The following is an 18,742-nucleotide window of genomic DNA, read 5'->3' on the forward strand; positions in this document are numbered from 1 at the left end:
CATCATAATCATTTGTCATGTCCACAATCTATCTATGACTTCATAACTCTGGCTGACCTCCTGGTCTACCCTGTACCTGCACATCTGATATTAGGGGAGGGGGGGGGTGAGCTAAAAAGCCCAGTGAGCAGAATAGAGAAAACATATATTAAAATATTTCATGCTTCCATGAAATGCAACACATCACAAACATATCACATAAGGATGGTACTGTCACCTATAGTCCTCAACATAGTCCAATCGTGCCAGGGGCGTAGAATGGGCCTCACTGGTCTTTCTCTTACATACATAACATAACATAACATTCCAATATGCCAGGGGCGTAGAATGGGCCTCACTGGTCTTTCTCTTAACATAGTCCAGGGGCGTAGAATGGGCCTCACTGGCAATCCATACCGTATCCTCATCATATCATATCATAGGAGGACTAGAGGATCATCCAATAGCCAATCCGCATCCACATCATACTATGCAATGCAACATATTCGTGATTTCTAATGCAAACACCCTATAATATCACATGGCATATATGATGCATGAACATGCTCAAAAAGTTATATTTCATTTATTTAAAAACTTAAGGTTTATTCCACTCACCTCTGGCTGAAGCTCTACAGACTCTGAAGCAGCTATCTCACTGCTGGGGTCCTTGGTTCCTCGGGTCCGAACCTACACAGGTGGACTCCAATGAGGGACCAAACATACATAAACATAACTCTAATAAACTCCCCAAAAACCCCCTAGAACATCATGAAAACATCACATAAAAGTATGCATGAATTGGCTGAACAGGGCACTTTCGGCGGCACCTTCGGCGGCCGAAAGTCCTGGACAGATCCGAAAGTCAGGCAGGTTCGGCGGCACTTTCGGCGGCCGAAAGTCCCAGACAGAGACGAAAGTCTCTTTTCGGGGGCAACTTCGGCAGCCGAATGCTGCCTCCACAAAGGGGGTTCGGCGGCCGAAACTCCCTTCGGCTGCCGAACCTGGTTTCTGCCAAACGGGCAGAAACTTGGTTCACATGAACCTCCTGCCTCCCAAACCTCAAATCATGCATATCTCTCATCCAAAACTTACACACACAGCATACATAACACCTAGGGGTCCCAAACTAGCATATACCCCATCTACAACACTTCAAACACATAAAAATCAACATACATTGTTCATCAAAACATCAAAACCCATAAACTCATCAGCAAGCCTAAACATGCATTCTACCCCATAGATCTTGCATAAAACTTATTTAAAACACATAAGGAGCTTAAGATCGGCTCTTACCTCTTGAAGATCGAGAGAGAGACGACCTAAACTCGGAGATCCAAGCAAATGGGCTCTTGAGTCTCCCAAGCTCCAAAACTTTGCTCAAAAGCTCAAATCTTCAAAATAAAGTGAAAACAAGTGAAAATCTTGAGAGATTTAGAGGAAATACATCAAAGATGGGTGAGGGGGCGGCGGAGACTCACCTTGGCCGAAAATGGGAAAAAGCTCGCCCGTTTTCGGCTAAGGGACCCTTTTATAGTGGCTGGCCAGACCACGTTCGGGGGCCGAATGTGCCTCCGCATCCATGCAATATTCGGCGGCCGAACATGAGGTTCGGCGGCCGAACCTGCACTTTCCTCACTCATGCTTTCGGGGGCCTAACGTGCCTCCAAAACGCATGCATGTTCGGCGGCCGAACTTGACTTTCGGCTGCCGAACCTGGGTTTTCCTCCAAAAACTTTTCATGCAAAACTCATTTAATTTCATACTTAAAAACATTAAAATACATGAAATCATTTTATAAAAACCTGGTTTTACCCTTCTAGAGGTTTCCGACATCCGAAATTCCACCGGACGGTTGAAATTCCGATATCGGAGTCTAGCCGGGTATTACAATTTTAGTTACCACCAGATCATGATGGATACTAAAGATGTAAAAAAAACTTCGTTCATTACTAATGTAGGAGTTTTCTGCTACAAAGTGATGTCATTTGGACTAAACAACGCAGAGGCGACTCACCAAAGGCTAGTATCAGATATCTTTAAAGACATGGTGGGGTCAACAGTAATGGTGTACGTGGATGACATGGTGGTAAAGAGCCAATCTTTAGAAGATCATCTAGATGATATCCAGAAAGTTTTTAACATATTGGATAAGGCAGGTATGAAACTAAACTCTAAAAAATGCACCTTCGGAGTAAAAACTAGAAAGTTTTTAGGGTATATAGTATCAGAAAGGGGCATAGAAGCAAACTCTGAAAACATTAATGCCATCTAAAATATGGAGGTGCGAAAATCATAAACAATGTGCAAAAGTTGAATGGGCAGGTTACAGGTCTTGGTCAGTTTATATCATGTTCGACCAGGAGGTGCCTCCCATTCTTTAAAGCCTTAAAAGGAAAAAATAAATTTATATGGGGAAAGAGTGTATAGAGGCATTTGAAAGCCTGAAAACTTTTTTATCTTCTCCCCCTCTTATAAGCTTGCTTATTGAAGGCAAAGTCTTGTATTTGTATTGATCTATGACGTAGGAAACTGTAAGTTTGATACTCGTTCCAGAGGACAAAGGAGAGTAAAGCCTAGTCTATTACGCCATCCAAGTTTTAAAGAGGGCAGAGTTGAATTATCCCATTCTTTACAAAATTGGCATTTGCAATCCTGATGTCTGCAACGAAATTGCATCCCTATTTTCAGTCACACACCATAGAAGTCAGAATAGATTATCCCTTAAGAGGAGTATTATATAGGCTGGAACTATCAAGGCAATTGTCCACCTAGGCGATAATACTATCAGCCTTTGATATCAGCTAATTTTCTGGCCAAAATGCAACAGTAGGTGAACAACACCTGACCCAACCATTTTATTTTGATGAGCTACATAATCCTGCAACCGACGAGGAAGAATCTTTCTCCATAAAGGAAGGAGAATCGTGGATGACACCCGTGCACAAGTTTTCTGACAGAGAATGAACTGTCGGCCGATAAATTATTGGCTAAATAGGTAATAAAAAAGTTCTCTAAATATGCACTAATTAATGATTGATTGTACAGGAGATTCTCAACTCAATCATGGCTATGATTAGTAACAGAAGATGAGGGCCGAAAAATCCTTAAACACATTCATGAAAGTGATTATGGAAGTCATGAAAGAGCTCAGACGATCGCCCAAAAAGCATTCAGATAGGGATACTATTGGCCAATAATAATATAAGATGCAAAAGAACTTGTCCAAAGGTGTCATTGATATCAAGTGCATGCAAGCATTCCAATGACTCCTCCTGGAGTGATATAAGTAGAGTTTGGAAGCCTTGACCTTTCTTTTAAGAGGGGTTAGACATCTTTGGCCCATTCTAAAAACAATTAGGTCAAAAAAATTTGTAATTGTGGCAATGGATTACGTTAGTAAGTGGTTAATAAGTAGGTTGAGACTGAAATTACTAAATATTGAAATTACTAAAGGGCAAATTAATCTCTCAGTCTATGAAATTTTAATATTTTATATGAGAAAAATAATAAATAAAAATTAAATAAAAAATCACTCATTTTCTTTTGTCTTAATTAAGTAAAAAAAAATCATCAACGAGGGAAAAGCGAGACAAAAAAGATTTCATTGGAATTGAATCTAGATGTATACTATCACAAGATTTTTTATTTAATTTTTATTTTCTTATTTTATTAACAAATATAATATATCTAAAATTAATAAACATGAAAAATTTTCATGTATTACCGATCATTAAACTATTTTAATATTTAAATTTTCTATCTAAAATTTGAGAGAGTCTCCCTTAAAATTTAAATTTAGATGCATCTAGAGAATTTTATTGTATGTTGATCTCTATAATTAAATAATTGTCTACCCTAATATATCATAGTAAAAAGCAAGGTCAAATTTCATAGCTATTAAACATACTAACAATTCAGAAAATACTATTTAATAATGAACTATTATGAGAATTTAAGAATGTCACCTGAATCTTTGAAATATAAATTCTTTATAACAATTAATTTGTACAAATAAAGAATCGCTTAAAATGAATTATAAATTGTCACTGCAAAATAAGATCTCTCGTAAGCAGATGCATAGATCCGCTTAAAGAAAAAAAAAATTCGAACACCATTACACTTGATTCTTTATTAAAACTCGTCATCTTCCGAAAAAGTCGAACCTTCACATGAAGTTACCGTTAGTAGACACAATCCAGCAGACTCCTGTTACACTTGTAATCACGGGACCACTGACTAGTTAAACTGACGAGATCCCTTATTAAATAGCCGACCACATCTTCATCGTATCAACAATCACAGAGACAAAAATTATACAATTCTTACACAATTACACTTGAATTCTAAATAATTTTTTATACTCACTCTATTTTCCAATTTACTGAAGTATCAAAGTGGCTGCCATGAACACTCTCCGTCTTACATTCTCTTTCTTATAAGTTTAGCTAATTGTAACACAATTTTATTTTTTTTATCACATCAATTTATATGATGAACCGTAAACAAAAACATATATTCACACACATAATTGATTGAATTTATATTTTATTAATTTTAATGTAATTAAATTATTAAAAATCATTAAAAAATGAGTAGATCGATTGAGACCACTCAACATGCAATAGCTCTACCCTATCATGAGATATTTAACGCTTACATAACTAATAATACTTTTTTTTTATAACTAATAATGAAGTAAATATGATTTATCAAAATGAATTTCAACATATATAATTCATGAAAAATATTTTTTCTTATAATATAAATTCAATTAGTTATATAAATTATAAAATTATCATCATATAATTTTTTTAAAGTAAGTTTCCAAAATATTATATTTTTTATTTAAAAATTTACCATTAAACTTCTCTATAGAAATTATTTATGATATAAACAAATATTGAATTTATGTTTGAAAAAAGTATATAATCTTTTAATTTTTTCCAAAAAAAAAAGTAAATTAATGGATTAAAATGATTAAAACTTTATATTTCTTTTAAATAATTAAAAAAATTAAAAATTACTGAAAAATTTAGTCCTCTAATTTAATTAAACTTATATATTTATCCTTATGATTTAAAAGTTAGAGATTTAGTACTTGTAATTTTTGAAAAATAATAAATTATTCTATAGTATGAAATATATATTTAAATCATTATTATGACATTATTTATTTACTAATTAATTTGTTGTATATATTTAAAATATACATAGTAAATCATTAGATATATAAAATTATGGAGAGATAAATTATTAAAGATTATAAATAAAATAAAAATCTGTACAGAATAATTTTTTAATTTTAAAATTATAATTAATAAATAAATAGTTTTCTAAAAATTAATATATTAATTTATTAAATTGTAGAAATTAAATTATAATTTACCTTTATTCAAATAAAGTTTAGGGTTAATCATATGGAGGGCTTCGGCTCAATCTCGTGGGCTGCCGGGCCCGGTCGTAGTCACCGAATAATAAGGCTAGAAACTGCAAAGCGAATGAGAATCTTGCGTTGATTAATTGATTTGACAAAAATGCCACGGACCCGAAGGTAGGATTCAATGAGATTTGAACATCCGCTGGTGTCCGCCTCTCCAGAAACTTCTGCTTTAATCTATTATTGCTTCTCTCTTCCTGATTATTTCTTCAATTAAAATCATTTCAGTGTATCGCGAGACCCCATCTCATCACTCAACAAATCACAAACAGACTGGTAGATCCCTTTTCTTCTCATGGTAAGCTTTCAATTCTGCGATTTTCAATCTCGATTGATTTTTCAATTATGTATTACGAATGGTGTTCAGAGATTGAACTTTTTCCAACCTTGTTATGCTCGTTTCAGTTCTAGATGAGTTTTCTTAATTCTCTGTTTCTACCGAACTTGAATGGCTATTTGTTGGGTTCTTTTTAGTTTTTGATGAATTTTCTTAATTTTCTGTTGTGTTATTTGTTTCTAGCGATTGTGAATATCTATTTTGTGGGTTCTTACTTCTTAAGAGTGCGTTTTATTGATAAGCATTGTTGTTTATATAATTATGGTCAGCGTTTTAGATTGAAAATTTTTGCAGTTTATTGAACTTTTTCTTCTTCTTCTTCTTATATCATTGGGAATTATGCTCTCTTTTGAATCTTTTCTCTGTAAAAGATATATATATTTTTAATTTACATATAAATTGTGCTGATCTGATTGTGTTCTAATTTCTTGGCCTTTGTTGTCGGATTTAATTAAATTTATAAATTGGGTGCAAAGAGAACTTCAATTTTTGGGTTTTAATTATCATAAGGGAGCAGAAATCTGTTCTTTTTTGGTTTTTATCGTTTTATGGCTCTCCTTGGATTGATTCTTGTGTCTACCAATAGATCCTAGAGTAATACATGTTTTTGCTCATTCTAGTTGTAATTTTTTTTTTCTCATTTAATTATATTCTTATTTCTCAGATGTCATACTCTAAAAGGTCAAGATATTCTCCCTCTCCTTCTCCATACAAGCGATACAGGTCTGTGTCGAGGTCTTTGTCTGTATCAAGGTCGAGGGACAGGTCAAGGTATTGCCATGGTCTTCAGGTGATTACGTTATTGTGGTCTCTCAATGCATAGTTTAACATGTCTGCTTTGGTTTGATAAGCAGGAGCCCCTCAAGTGATGTGGAAAATCCTGGTAATAATTTGTATGTGACTGGACTTTCAGCCCGGATCACCAATAGGGACCTTGAGAAGCATTTTGCAAGTGAGGGAACGGTATGCCTAAAATAACTAGAATTATTTTTTATTGGCCAATTTGGGAAGATTAGAAGTTTCTCATGTTGAATTCAAAGGAATGGTTTAATAGTTTAAGTGCTCATAACAGGGTTTAGTATGTTTCATTTATTTTGTATTACCCTTAGGCTTTATTTTTCCAGGTGGTCGATGTTCATCTCGTTGTTGATCCATGGACTAGAGAATCTCGTGGATTTGGTTTTGTAACAATGTCCAACGTTGATGAGGCTGATCGATGTATTAAGTATTTGAACCGATCTGTTCTTGAAGGCCGTGTCATCACAGTGGAGAAGGTAAAAGCTTCACTTATTTTAAACTCAAATTAAAGTTTTAGGGTCTAGACTGTGTCTTGATTGTCGTAAGTTAGGCAGAGAGAGTGTAAGTCCTGCGGAAATGTTTCGAGAAGGAAGTGTATGTTGAAACCCTAAAGATTTTACAATGAGTATATTTAGGAGAAATAGATCTTCTAGGTCCAGACAATCAGATGAAGAACTTATGAACGATTTAAATATTAATACATATAATAATAAAACAATGCTGTCTAGAGAAAGTACTTGGAATAGTCAACAATTAACTAATTGGAAACCACCTACCACACCTATATCAACAATATATAAGAAAGGTATATTAGATTTTAAAGCTGCTAGAGCAATTAAGACCAAAGAAAAAGTTGTACCGTTATATTCTGAAAACCAATCTATGAGTCTATTAAGTAAAAAGACAATATTAAAATATATTAACCAAGGTTATAGATTTATGCATATAGGCTTAGTACAAATTGCAATCAAACCATTAACTGTAGAAGGTTTAAATACAAGTATGCATGTAGCATTAAGAGATTGTAGACATATAAATTATAAAGACTCCTTATTAGGCTTATTTGAAACAAGTTTAACAAATGGACCAATATATTCGAATTGTTTTCCTAATTTTACAATATCCTTAACTGACCCACATATTATGAAGATATTAACATTAGATATTTTAACACATAATTACAACATGTTAAAAGGATCACAAAGATCACATATATATGAAGTATTTTATAGATTAAATTATAGAATAATGAATACAGGATTATGTCCAAATGCTATTGACCATAATAGATTAACAGGAGAAACAATTTTTTGGGAAATTGACCAAACAAAAGCAAATATAACTATACCAAAAACTATACAATGGAAAGATGTTAGTCTACCAGAGAGTTGGAAATATTCAGTTAAAACAATACCAAGTTTACCTCCAAAAGAGAATAAAGAGATCGATTATATTATACAAAATGATGATGGATCAGTAGAATTAAAATTTAAAAGATCAAATTCCTTTAGGCAAACCAATTCTAGTATATACCAACCCTCTCGACATTCATTAGAATCCTTTAGAAGACGACATAATATAGATATACAAACAGATACAAGTATATCTGAGGAATCTACTGTTCCTCAATACCAAACACCTTATTTTGGAGAAACCTCTGGAACCAAGCCTGTAGAAGAAACCTTTGACCACCAAACCAAACCACAAAATACTACAAAAGGAATCAAAATACAAGAAGGTATTTTTAGACAAGGACAATTTAGTCAACCGTATGAAGACAGTGAATTTACTATAAATACTTTAACAAATACTTTTATTTTAGATAAAGATCAAATTCAAGCTGATTATATGTCAGATAAAAACCGGGGGAAAAGAGATATATTTAAAAACACATATTCTCTAAAAGAACAAAAGAAAATTAAAACTCAATTTTTTAAATTTTGTGAACAAGTTGAACAAACAATACCATTTTTTACATACTTAAAATATTTCCATGAAAATAGATTAAATGTATTAGAAAAGAAAATACATAAATGGAATAAAGTAAATGACATAGGAGAACCAAGTGACCAATATTATGAATCAGAGAGGCCACCAATGAATAGAGCATTTTTTAAAAAAGATCATGTTTATAATGGGATGCAACCAATTGTGCAAACATAAACTATACAAAATAGTGAAATAAAAGATATTTGTTTACAAAATAATTGGACCAATGTAACATTACATTTATTAGGACAACAGTTAGACAGAATAGAAGAAAAAGTAGAACAAAACCATGAAGCTATAACAGACATAGATCATATTGAAATACCAAAGACACCATCTCCCATAGAGTATAAACCAAATACTACATATACATCTCAAAGATATACTAATGCGTAACCATATAGTATAGATCCTGCTAAAAAACAAATAAATAAACCCTTTACAAAAATGATACCACCCTCACAAAATCCTATAGACATAACAATAAATCCAAAAAACAGAATTAAGTGATATGTCAAAATTATTACAAAAAATAATAAATGAACAAAACACATCTCCAAAAACTAGTATCTCAGGAGGTATTAAAATAGAAGAACCATTACAATCCCAAAATAATATAAAAGAAGAAAGTACTAGTAAAGATAAAAGAAAAATTACTATTCTAACTGAGTATAATGAAACTTCTTCGTTAGACGTTGAAACAATATACAATCCTTTAGAAATATCAGACTCTAACCAAAATGATAACATTCCTTTAAATACTATAGAAAGACAATATGATACCAAACCAGATGATTTAAAAATTTTAGATAGAAAACAAAAACCAATACAATGCAAAAAATATATATGAATGGAATATAGACGAAAGATCAGAAGTAGAGATAATACAAATTACAAAAGAAATAGTAATTGTAGGAAATATATATAAATAAAGAGTAGGAATTATTGAAAAAGAAGCAGCTGAAAACATAATATTAGGATTCACAGGTGAACTAAGGACATGGTGGGATAAGTTATTGAGTAATGAAATAAAAGAAAATATTTTATCAGCTAGACGAATTAATACAACAACAGGGGAATTAGTTACTGACCCAGCAACTGGACAACAACAATCTTTTGTTTTAGCATATTTAGTTTACAACATTATATCACATTTCATAGGAGATTTAGATTTATATACAGAAAGAAATAGTGAAATCTTACAAAACCTTAAATGTAGAAAATTAGAAAATTTTAGATGGTACAAAGACAATTTCTTAAAAAGAGTTTATGCATTAGCAGACCCAAATGCTTACCATTGGAAAGAAAAATTTCTAACAGGATTACAAGACTATTTTCAACAAAAGTTAAAGAAACAATTGAACAAAAGTTTGGACACATTGCATATGATGATTTAACTTACGGTGATTTAATAACATGTGTGAATTTAACAGGAATAAGATTATGTAGAGACATGAAATTACAAAATAAATTAAAATTAAAAAATAAACAATCTAGAAAAGAATTAGGAAATTGGTGTGAACAATTTGGTTTTGGAACCATAAAACGGAAAAAACATAAAAAATACAAACCTTTTAAAACAGATAAAATTTACAAAAAGTATAATTATCCAAAGAAAAATTATAATAACAAACATAACAAATATATAGATAAAAGAGGAAAACTTATAACAAGAAAAATAATTATAAAAGAACAAATAATAAAGATAATATAACATGTTATTTATGTAATCAAAGAGGACACTATGCTAAAGAATGTCCTGCTAGAAAGAAAATACATGAGTTAGGATTAGAATTGAAGATAGACAATATTGACCAATTATTAGATAAAATAGACCAAATCAGCTTATCTTCTTCAGAATTATATGATGATTATAGTAGTGATCATTCTTCTAATTCAATAAACAACTCAGATAGTGACCATAATTGTAAAGGAGAAATATGTAATTGTAATACTAAAATAAATGTTTTAACAGAATATAATCAAGTATTAGAACAGATAGAACAAGTACAGGATTCGAATATTAAAAGAAAATTTTTTAAAAAATTAACAAAATTAATTAATGAAGAAATAAAACAAGAAATGGAACCACCAACAAAATTTGAAGATATAGAGCAAATGTTTAAACATAAGAAACCAGTAACAACAATTTCTTCTGTAGATTTGCAATCAGAAATTAAACAATTAAAATTAGAAGTAAGACAATTAAAATTAAGATGTGATCAATTAGAAAGAAATCAAAATGTAAAACACAAAGAGAAAATAGAGGAAATTACGTCAGATAATGAAAGTGACAAAGAATTAAAATTTAATGATATTACTAGAATTAAATTTCAGAAATGGTATGTTAAAATAACCTTAACAATTAAAGATTTTAAGTTAGAAACCATTGCTATGTTAGACTCAGGAGCCGATATGAATTGTATGGACCAAGAAATTATTCCAAGTAAATACTTCCATAAAACCAAACAAACCTTATCTGCAGCAAATTCAACCAAAGTAAAAATAGATTATAAAATACCAAGTGCACATATTTGCAACAATGGCATCTGCTTTAAAACTAGTTTTATGTTAATAAAAAATCTTAATACACAAATCATATTAGGAAATCTTTTCTTACAAATGTTATATCCTTTTAAAGTTACACAATTAGGATTAGAAACTAATGTATTAGGACAAGATATTATTTTTAAATTTATATCACCAATTAATTACCATGATGTAAATTTATTCCAACAAAAAAGTATAAGTAAAATAAATAATATAGAGAATCAAATTAAATTTTTAAAAGAAGATTTACATTCTGTAAAAATAGAAGAACAATTAAAGAAACAACAAATAAAAGAAATTCAAGAACAATTTGAAAAAGATTTATGTTCAGATTTACCAACTGCTTTTTGGAATAGGAAACAACACATTGTTACTCTACCATATGAACCAGATTTTAAAGAACAAGATATTCCTACAAAAGCCAGACCTATCCAAATGAACCAAGAAATGTTAGAATTTTGTAAAAAAGAAATTCAAGACCTATTAACAAAAAATTTAATTAGACTAGTAAATCACCATGGTCATGTGCAGCTTTCTATGTTATAAAAAATGCTGAGATAGAAAGAGGTGCACCAAGATTAGTAATAAATTATAAACCATTAAATAAAGTTTTGAGATGGATTAGATATCCAATACCAAATAAACAAGATCTCTTAAATAGATTGTACAAAGCTGAAATTTTTTCTAAATTTGACATGAAATCAGGTTTTTGGCAAGTACAAATAGATGAAAAGGATAAATACAAAACTGCATTTACTGTACCTTTTGGACAATATGAATGGAACATAATGCTATTTGGATTAAAAAATGCACCAAGTGAATTTCAAAAGATTATGAACGACATTTTTACACCATATGATTTTATAATAACATATATAGATGATGTTTTAGTATTTAGTCAAGATATCTCCCAACATATTAGACATTTACAAATTTTTTATAAGACAATAAAAAGAAATGGATTGGTGTTATCTAAACCAAAAATGAAAATATTTCAAACAAAAATTAGATTTTTAGGTCATGAGATTTTTCAAAATACGATTATACCAATAAATAGAAGCATTGAATTTGCAGACAAATTTCCTGATGTAATAAAAGATAAAAATCAATTACAAAGATTTTTAGGATCATTAAATTATATTTCTGATTTTTATCCAAATTTAAGAATATTTTGCAAACCATTATATAATAGATTAAAAACAAATCCTAAACCTTGGACTGAAGAACACACAAAAATAATTCAAGAAATTAAAAAATATGTTAAAAATTTACCATGTTTAAATATTTGTAATCCAAATTATCCAAAAATAGTTGAAACTGATGCATCTGACCAAAGTTATGGTGGAATTCTTAAACAACATATAAATAACAAACATTATATTATAAGATATTACTCTGGAATATGGAATCCAACACAAGAGAAATATTTCACAATTAAATAAGAAATTTTAGCAATAGTTTTATGTGTTACAAAATTCCAAAGTGACTTATTAAACCAAAAATTCACTATTAGAGTAGATTGTAAAGCTGCCAAAGATGTATTAACCAAAGATGTAAAAAATTTAGCGGCTAAACATATTTTTGCACGATGGCAAGCCTTTTTATCCATATTTGACTTTGATATTGTACATATTAAAGGAACTGACAATTCTATTGCAGATTTTTTAACCAGAGAATTTTTGCAGGGAAGATGACTGACAAAGGCAAAAAAGTGGAAAAGATCTCTTTGAGATCACAGACCAATATTTCTAAGACAAATTTGATCAAATTACAATTATTTACTTCAGGACATAGTCCTATACAAAGTCGCTCTTCTGGACAAAATATTACAGGACAGTTATCTGTTCCTAGACCATTGTATACTAATACTACTAGTATTATAAATAGACCAATAGGTCATATATCAAGTGCTCTTATTACACAACCAAAATATCCAAGGCCCAGATCACCAAGGCCTAATTTCACTTCACTAAATAGATTTAGCCCATTACAAACAGAACCAATACCCCCTTCTACTTTTAAACAAATAGTCACAGGACCATCTTCTCCAAATCCAATAGCCTCTTTAAGCCCATCTTCTTCAAACTAAATAGATCCAGCCCAATATAAATATAAACCCATTGAAGACCATATTATCACTATAGAACCAGAATATTGGGCCCAAAATCCCAATTTAAATGTTTACCAACTTTGTGAATCCATTTTTCCAAAAACTCATTACTACATACCAGACAATTTCCAAAAATCCCAATCATATTATGAAGCCATTCTCATTCATACCAATTCTATTCTGATTCAAAACAATTATGACCCTCAAATCCATAATAAAATCAGATACTGCAAGGTCAGACTGTTAAAGGTATGGACTCTTACTGAGTGGGGACAAGAGCCCCATCGCACAAAAGAATTTACTTTGACCAATGAACAAAATACAAAATATAATTACTATGATTACCAGAATGCTTGGGAAAGAGCCTTCCTAAAGCAGAATGACCAATTATCTATTTCTTTCTTTTTCTATATTTCTGACAATTTTACATATCCTATACCTTTTTGGTTTCACCAATGGTGGAATAAATTTGGACTCAATGAAAACATTATTCCTGACCAAATCCAAACTGCACAAAACCAATTTTTTGAGAAAAATAAATTACCAGACACCATTATTTGTTCTCCCAAATGGCTCATATATTCCCACTATTTCCATATACCATGGATCTTTATGATTGAATATCAGATTAAAGACTAAACTATTGATAATTTCCAGATACCTGTGCTTATTCGAAAATTCAAAATCAAATGGTGGACCAAAACAGACCTTCAAGCCTGTGGCCCCACAGCCATAGAACAATTTTTTATAACCTATCCACAATATTGTAAAAGCCCAAGCCCATCCTCCATAACCAAGCAAGAAATATTTTTAGCCAGAAAACAACAAATCATGTCACAAATGGCTGCTTGTACTTCTGAACAAGAATATGAAAAATTACTTGAAGAACTCAAAGAAACAAGGAGCTCCACGACATCACCCTCACCAGTAGATTTGTCTAATGAGAATGATGATTTTTTCACACAAGTAGAGATGTAGGACCCACAATGGACCTACATTCTGATTCAGCAGACAAAGACAAACATGACTCAGCCGACAACGACAAAAGAAGTGACACAGCAGACAAAGATGGGACCCGAGCAATACACAGACCAGTGGCAGACAAAAACAAAAGGTTTGGGACCCACAGAGCATTATGCAGACAAGTGGCCGACAAAGACAAAAGACCTAGGACCCACAGAGCACTTACCAGATGACCGCTCAGTCAGATTACATAAACATTTGAAGTCCAGACCGCTCAACCAAATTAGATAAAATTTGAAGTCCGCGTCTATAAAAGGAGGCATCCAGTTCATTTGAAGACACACCGAAATTTCTCACAATCAAAATTTCTTTCTATGTATTCAAAGTTTAGTTTAGTTCATATTCCAACAATTTGTAAGGAAACCGAAGTTTACAACAACTCGGTTGTAGCAGTTTCTGTATAATTATTTGTAGTACAAGTAAGTTTGTATTTTGTATTCAGTATTTAATATACTTTTATTTTATCAACTGTTACTATATAAGTCCGTGTTGACGGCAACTATTCTCTCTCTCTCCGATTACCGCTCTGACTTATCTTTGAGGATCTCAAGATAAGGTTGCAGGAACCCTAACCAACATTAAAATATTGCATTCATGATAAGTATGCTCTGTGGTTGCATTTTAGACTGATCTTCCACATCAGAAATTGCGTTGCTCATTTGACTAAAATTAATTGAAAATGGAAATTGAAATTACTGTTTATTATTGTTATACCTGTAGATGTTATTATACTATAGTTACTATAGTTAATTAAAATACTGTTTACTGTATTCGTATTATCGTATATCGCATGTTTTAGCGATACAGGTCTGTGTCGAGGTCTTTGTCTGTATCAAGGTCGAGGGACAGGTCAAGGTATTGCCATGGTCTTCAGGTGATTACGTTATTGTGGTCTCTCAATGCATAGTTTAACATGTCTGCTTTGGTTTGATAAGTAGGAGCCCCTCAAGTGATGTGGAAAATCCTGGTAATAATTTGTATGTGACTGGACTTTCAGCCCGGATCACCAAGAGGGACCTTGAGAAGCATTTTGCAAGTGAGGGAACGGTATGCCTAAAATAACTAGAATTATTTTTTATTGGCCAATTTGGGAAGATTAGAAGTTTCTCATGTTGAATTCAAAGGAATGGTTTAATAGTTTAAGTGCTCATAACAGGGTTTAGTATGTTTCATTTATTTTGTATTACCCTTAGGCTTTATTTTTCCAGGTGGTCGATGTTCATCTCGTTGTTGATCCATGGACTAGAGAATCTCGTGGATTTGGTTTTGTAACAATGTCCAACGTTGATGAGGCTGATCGATGTATTAAGTATTTGAACCGATCTGTTCTTGAAGGCCGTGTCATCACGGTGGAGAAGGTAAAAGCTTCACTTATTTTGTTTACGGTGACCAACTCAAGTTTATTGGATCTTGGTTAATTTGTACTGCTTAAATTTGTGTGAAGAATTCTAGATGGTTTGCTATTAGTTCTTATGAGTTTGAAAGTTGTTTGCTTCTTTCCACTTGAAGCTTCAGCAGGTTAGCTGTGTGTAGCAGCTCTTCATCAATCTCCAAAGTTCTTACCACAACTAAACAAACAAATCAAACACACCAAGAAGTTTCAGACTGTTAGGGTTGTATGCCCTGCATTTCTCTCCTTTTTTTAGCAATTAAATATTGTGCTGCTTAAGTTATATCTCATACCAATTTTGTTATCACTTCATTTGTTATGAATGTTTTACTCTCTTAATACATAGGGATGGATGTATACATTGGAAAGGAGTAAATTTTATTAACATCTTTCTATTACAGTTGTTTTGTATTTCCATGAACTAACTTTCTCAATTCATCTTAGGCTAAGAGGCGGAGAGGACGGACTCCTACTCCTGGAAGGTATTTGGGCTTAAGAACTATTCGAGGCAAGGATCCCACATTATATCTTAATTTGTGTTTAGTTTTGGCTTTTATGTATCTCTCTCTAATTTATTTTCTTGACCTTTTGTTGCAGTGCGACGATGGACTCCAAGTTATTCTCCCCGTCGATCTCCCAGCTACTCTCCTTATCAGAGGAGCAGGAGTCGGTCACGGTACTATTCATCTGAACGCAGTAGGAGCAGGTCATATTCTCGTCGCTACAGCCGGCATCGATCCTACTCTCCTTGTTACCGTCACAGGTCATATTCATCATACTACTACAGCCGTCGCCAATCATACTCCAGGTCTACTTACAGTAGGTCCCCTGCAAGTAGGCGAGATCGGTCACACTCACCTTATGATTCTAGATATCACTTGCCAGATTACAGATACTATGGAAGACACCATTATCACTCGATCTCCCGTAGCCCTACCCCACAGAGGAGGAGAGGCTCGATGAGGAGCTACTCGAGCAGTATTTCCCCAAGGAGCTACTCGAGCAGCATTTCCCCGAGGAAGAGCTCAAGAAGGAGCTATTCACGTAGCTTTTCTCCAATATCAAAAAGAAGCTTGAGGAGTTACTCTCGAAGCCCTTCCCGAAGGGTCAGGAAGAGCTCAAGGAGGAGTTACTCTAGGAGTGTTTCCCCAAGGGGTAGGAAGAAATCTAGGAGTCTATCTCACGGTGGCTCGTACTCTAGGAGCGCAAGTGCGAGTCCTATTTCCAGATCTGTTTCTAGATCTGTTACCCCTAGGTCTGCTTCGCCATCATCTTGAAAAGTAGAATAGTGTGCAGATGGTGGCTCTATAGGATAAGCGGCCATCCTCGTTAGGTGTTATAGTCCCCGCATGACAAACGGTTTGCTGTACATTGGAGGGTTTTTTTTATTGTTAAAAGTAGCTGTACCTTTTATTTATTAATAGCAGGGGTTAATGCTTGGCAGTTGTTGCTTTAATGGTGTCTTGGTTTGGTTGTGAATGGTTGGTAATGGTTTTGAAGTACCAACGGCCCTGAGAGGCAAGGGTTCTTCAAGTTGCCCTAGATTGAACTGATTCGGTGGCTGTTTCTTGCGTAGGATGTCCCGCTCCCCCGCTCCTAATTCTATAAATCAAGGACCAAAAAAGTTGAAATTTAAGTTGGAGTGGAGGGTTAAAATTTGAGTGAACAAGATTTTAGGTGGACTGACAGCTGTTTACTTGTATGAATGGAGAACAAAAAATTGTTTAAATTTTGATTGGTGAGGGTCAGCTGACGGCTGGAAATAGACTCCCGGGGGTACGAAGTAAGTGCGCTATGTCAATAAAATTAAAATAGATAGGTCGAAGGGGGTTCCCTGGGGAAAAAAGGAAGAAAGAAAATTGAGGATTTACGGGAAAAAAGAAAAAGGAAGAAAGAAAATTGAGGATTTACGGGAAAAAAGAAAAAAGGAAGGAAGAAGGGACAAAACAACGGCGCTACTTTTTGTTTCTCCAAATATTACGAGGAAAAAAGTCAAGAAATAGTTGACAAATGGCTGGTTTACAAATTTTCATGTTTATAAATAAATTCAAGTTTTCATAGTTGCTTCAATGTTAACTATTTGTAAATTTTGTTAATCTCCATGTCAGCTAGTTTATTATTTTAAGGTCTACTGGATTAAAAATATTAATTTTTATATTAATTTATTTTTATATTCAAACTTCTAAGTTTTGATAATAAAATTAAATTAAATATAAAAATTAAAAAAATCATAATAAACTATAATATAATTTCTACCGTTTTATTTAATTAATAAAATAAATTTTAAAATATATATTTTTATTTTAATTATATTCTTATTATCAGTTTTATTATTTACTTTGCACTTATATATATATATATATATTATAAATTAATATAAAATTTAAAATGTAAAAAAAATTATAAACTCAAATATATATTATTTCAATTTAGTTAATATTACTAATATAAAATATAATTTTTTATATATTAAAATACTTCATTTATTTGATATTTATGAATGAAAATTTATTTGTAATAAATATTTATTTAATATAATATAAATAATCCTAATTATGATTAATATAAAATAAATTTTCTTTTTAAATAAAATTTGAATTAAAAAATATATATTTTATTAATATAAAATTTTAAAAATTATATAGTAATTTGTATTTAATTTTTTCATATTCAATTTAGTTTTTTTAATCATTCAAATTTAAAAATTATTATTATTTAAAATTTAAAATTTTAATTATGAATATAAATGTTTGATTTTTTTATTCAATGAGTTCTTTAATATAATTTACATAATTTTATGTCAATTTAAAAATTTTTTTTAATTAAAATTAATGATTAAAATTAAGGAATATGTGTAAATTTAAGTCTATTATTTAAATTTTAAGATTAAAATATGAATATAAAAACCGTAAACTATATATATATATATATATTGTGTAATAGATGTTTTACAAATTTGCTATTGACTCTATTTTGTTTGAAGTATTCATTAAATTATCAATCTCTTAAACGTTTCAAAATGAACCTCCATTCTTCAATCAACTGCCGTGGCTACTTCATCGTTTCTTTTTTCGCTTTCACATGCTTTCTTTGCAAATCCTCCAAAATTAACTCCTCGTTATC

At 31.7% G+C, this 18,742-nt stretch overlaps 1 protein-coding gene and 1 long non-coding RNA gene across 2 annotated transcripts; both read left to right on the forward strand.

Moving 5' to 3' along the window:
* Nucleotides 1-5,562: 5,562 nt before the first annotated feature.
* LOC110628128 (serine/arginine-rich splicing factor SR45a) lies at nt 5,563-17,075 on the forward strand. The gene is made up of 6 exons (XM_021774635.2): nt 5,563-5,720; nt 6,424-6,530; nt 6,614-6,722; nt 6,884-7,033; nt 16,064-16,127; nt 16,217-17,075. Exons 1-6 carry the CDS (start codon nt 5,718-5,720, stop codon nt 16,894-16,896), a joined length of 1,113 nt encoding a protein of 370 aa, XP_021630327.1. The 5' UTR covers nt 5,563-5,717; the 3' UTR covers nt 16,897-17,075.
* LOC122721354 lies at nt 15,445-16,025 on the forward strand. The gene is made up of 2 exons (XR_006347987.1): nt 15,445-15,587; nt 15,739-16,025. It is a non-coding gene; the product is annotated as an uncharacterized LOC122721354 (long non-coding RNA).
* Nucleotides 17,076-18,742: the final 1,667 nt, after the last annotated feature.

The sequence above is a fragment of the Manihot esculenta genome, chromosome 12, assembly GCF_001659605.2.
Source record: "Manihot esculenta cultivar AM560-2 chromosome 12, M.esculenta_v8, whole genome shotgun sequence".
NCBI lineage: Eukaryota > Viridiplantae > Streptophyta > Magnoliopsida > Malpighiales > Euphorbiaceae > Manihot > Manihot esculenta.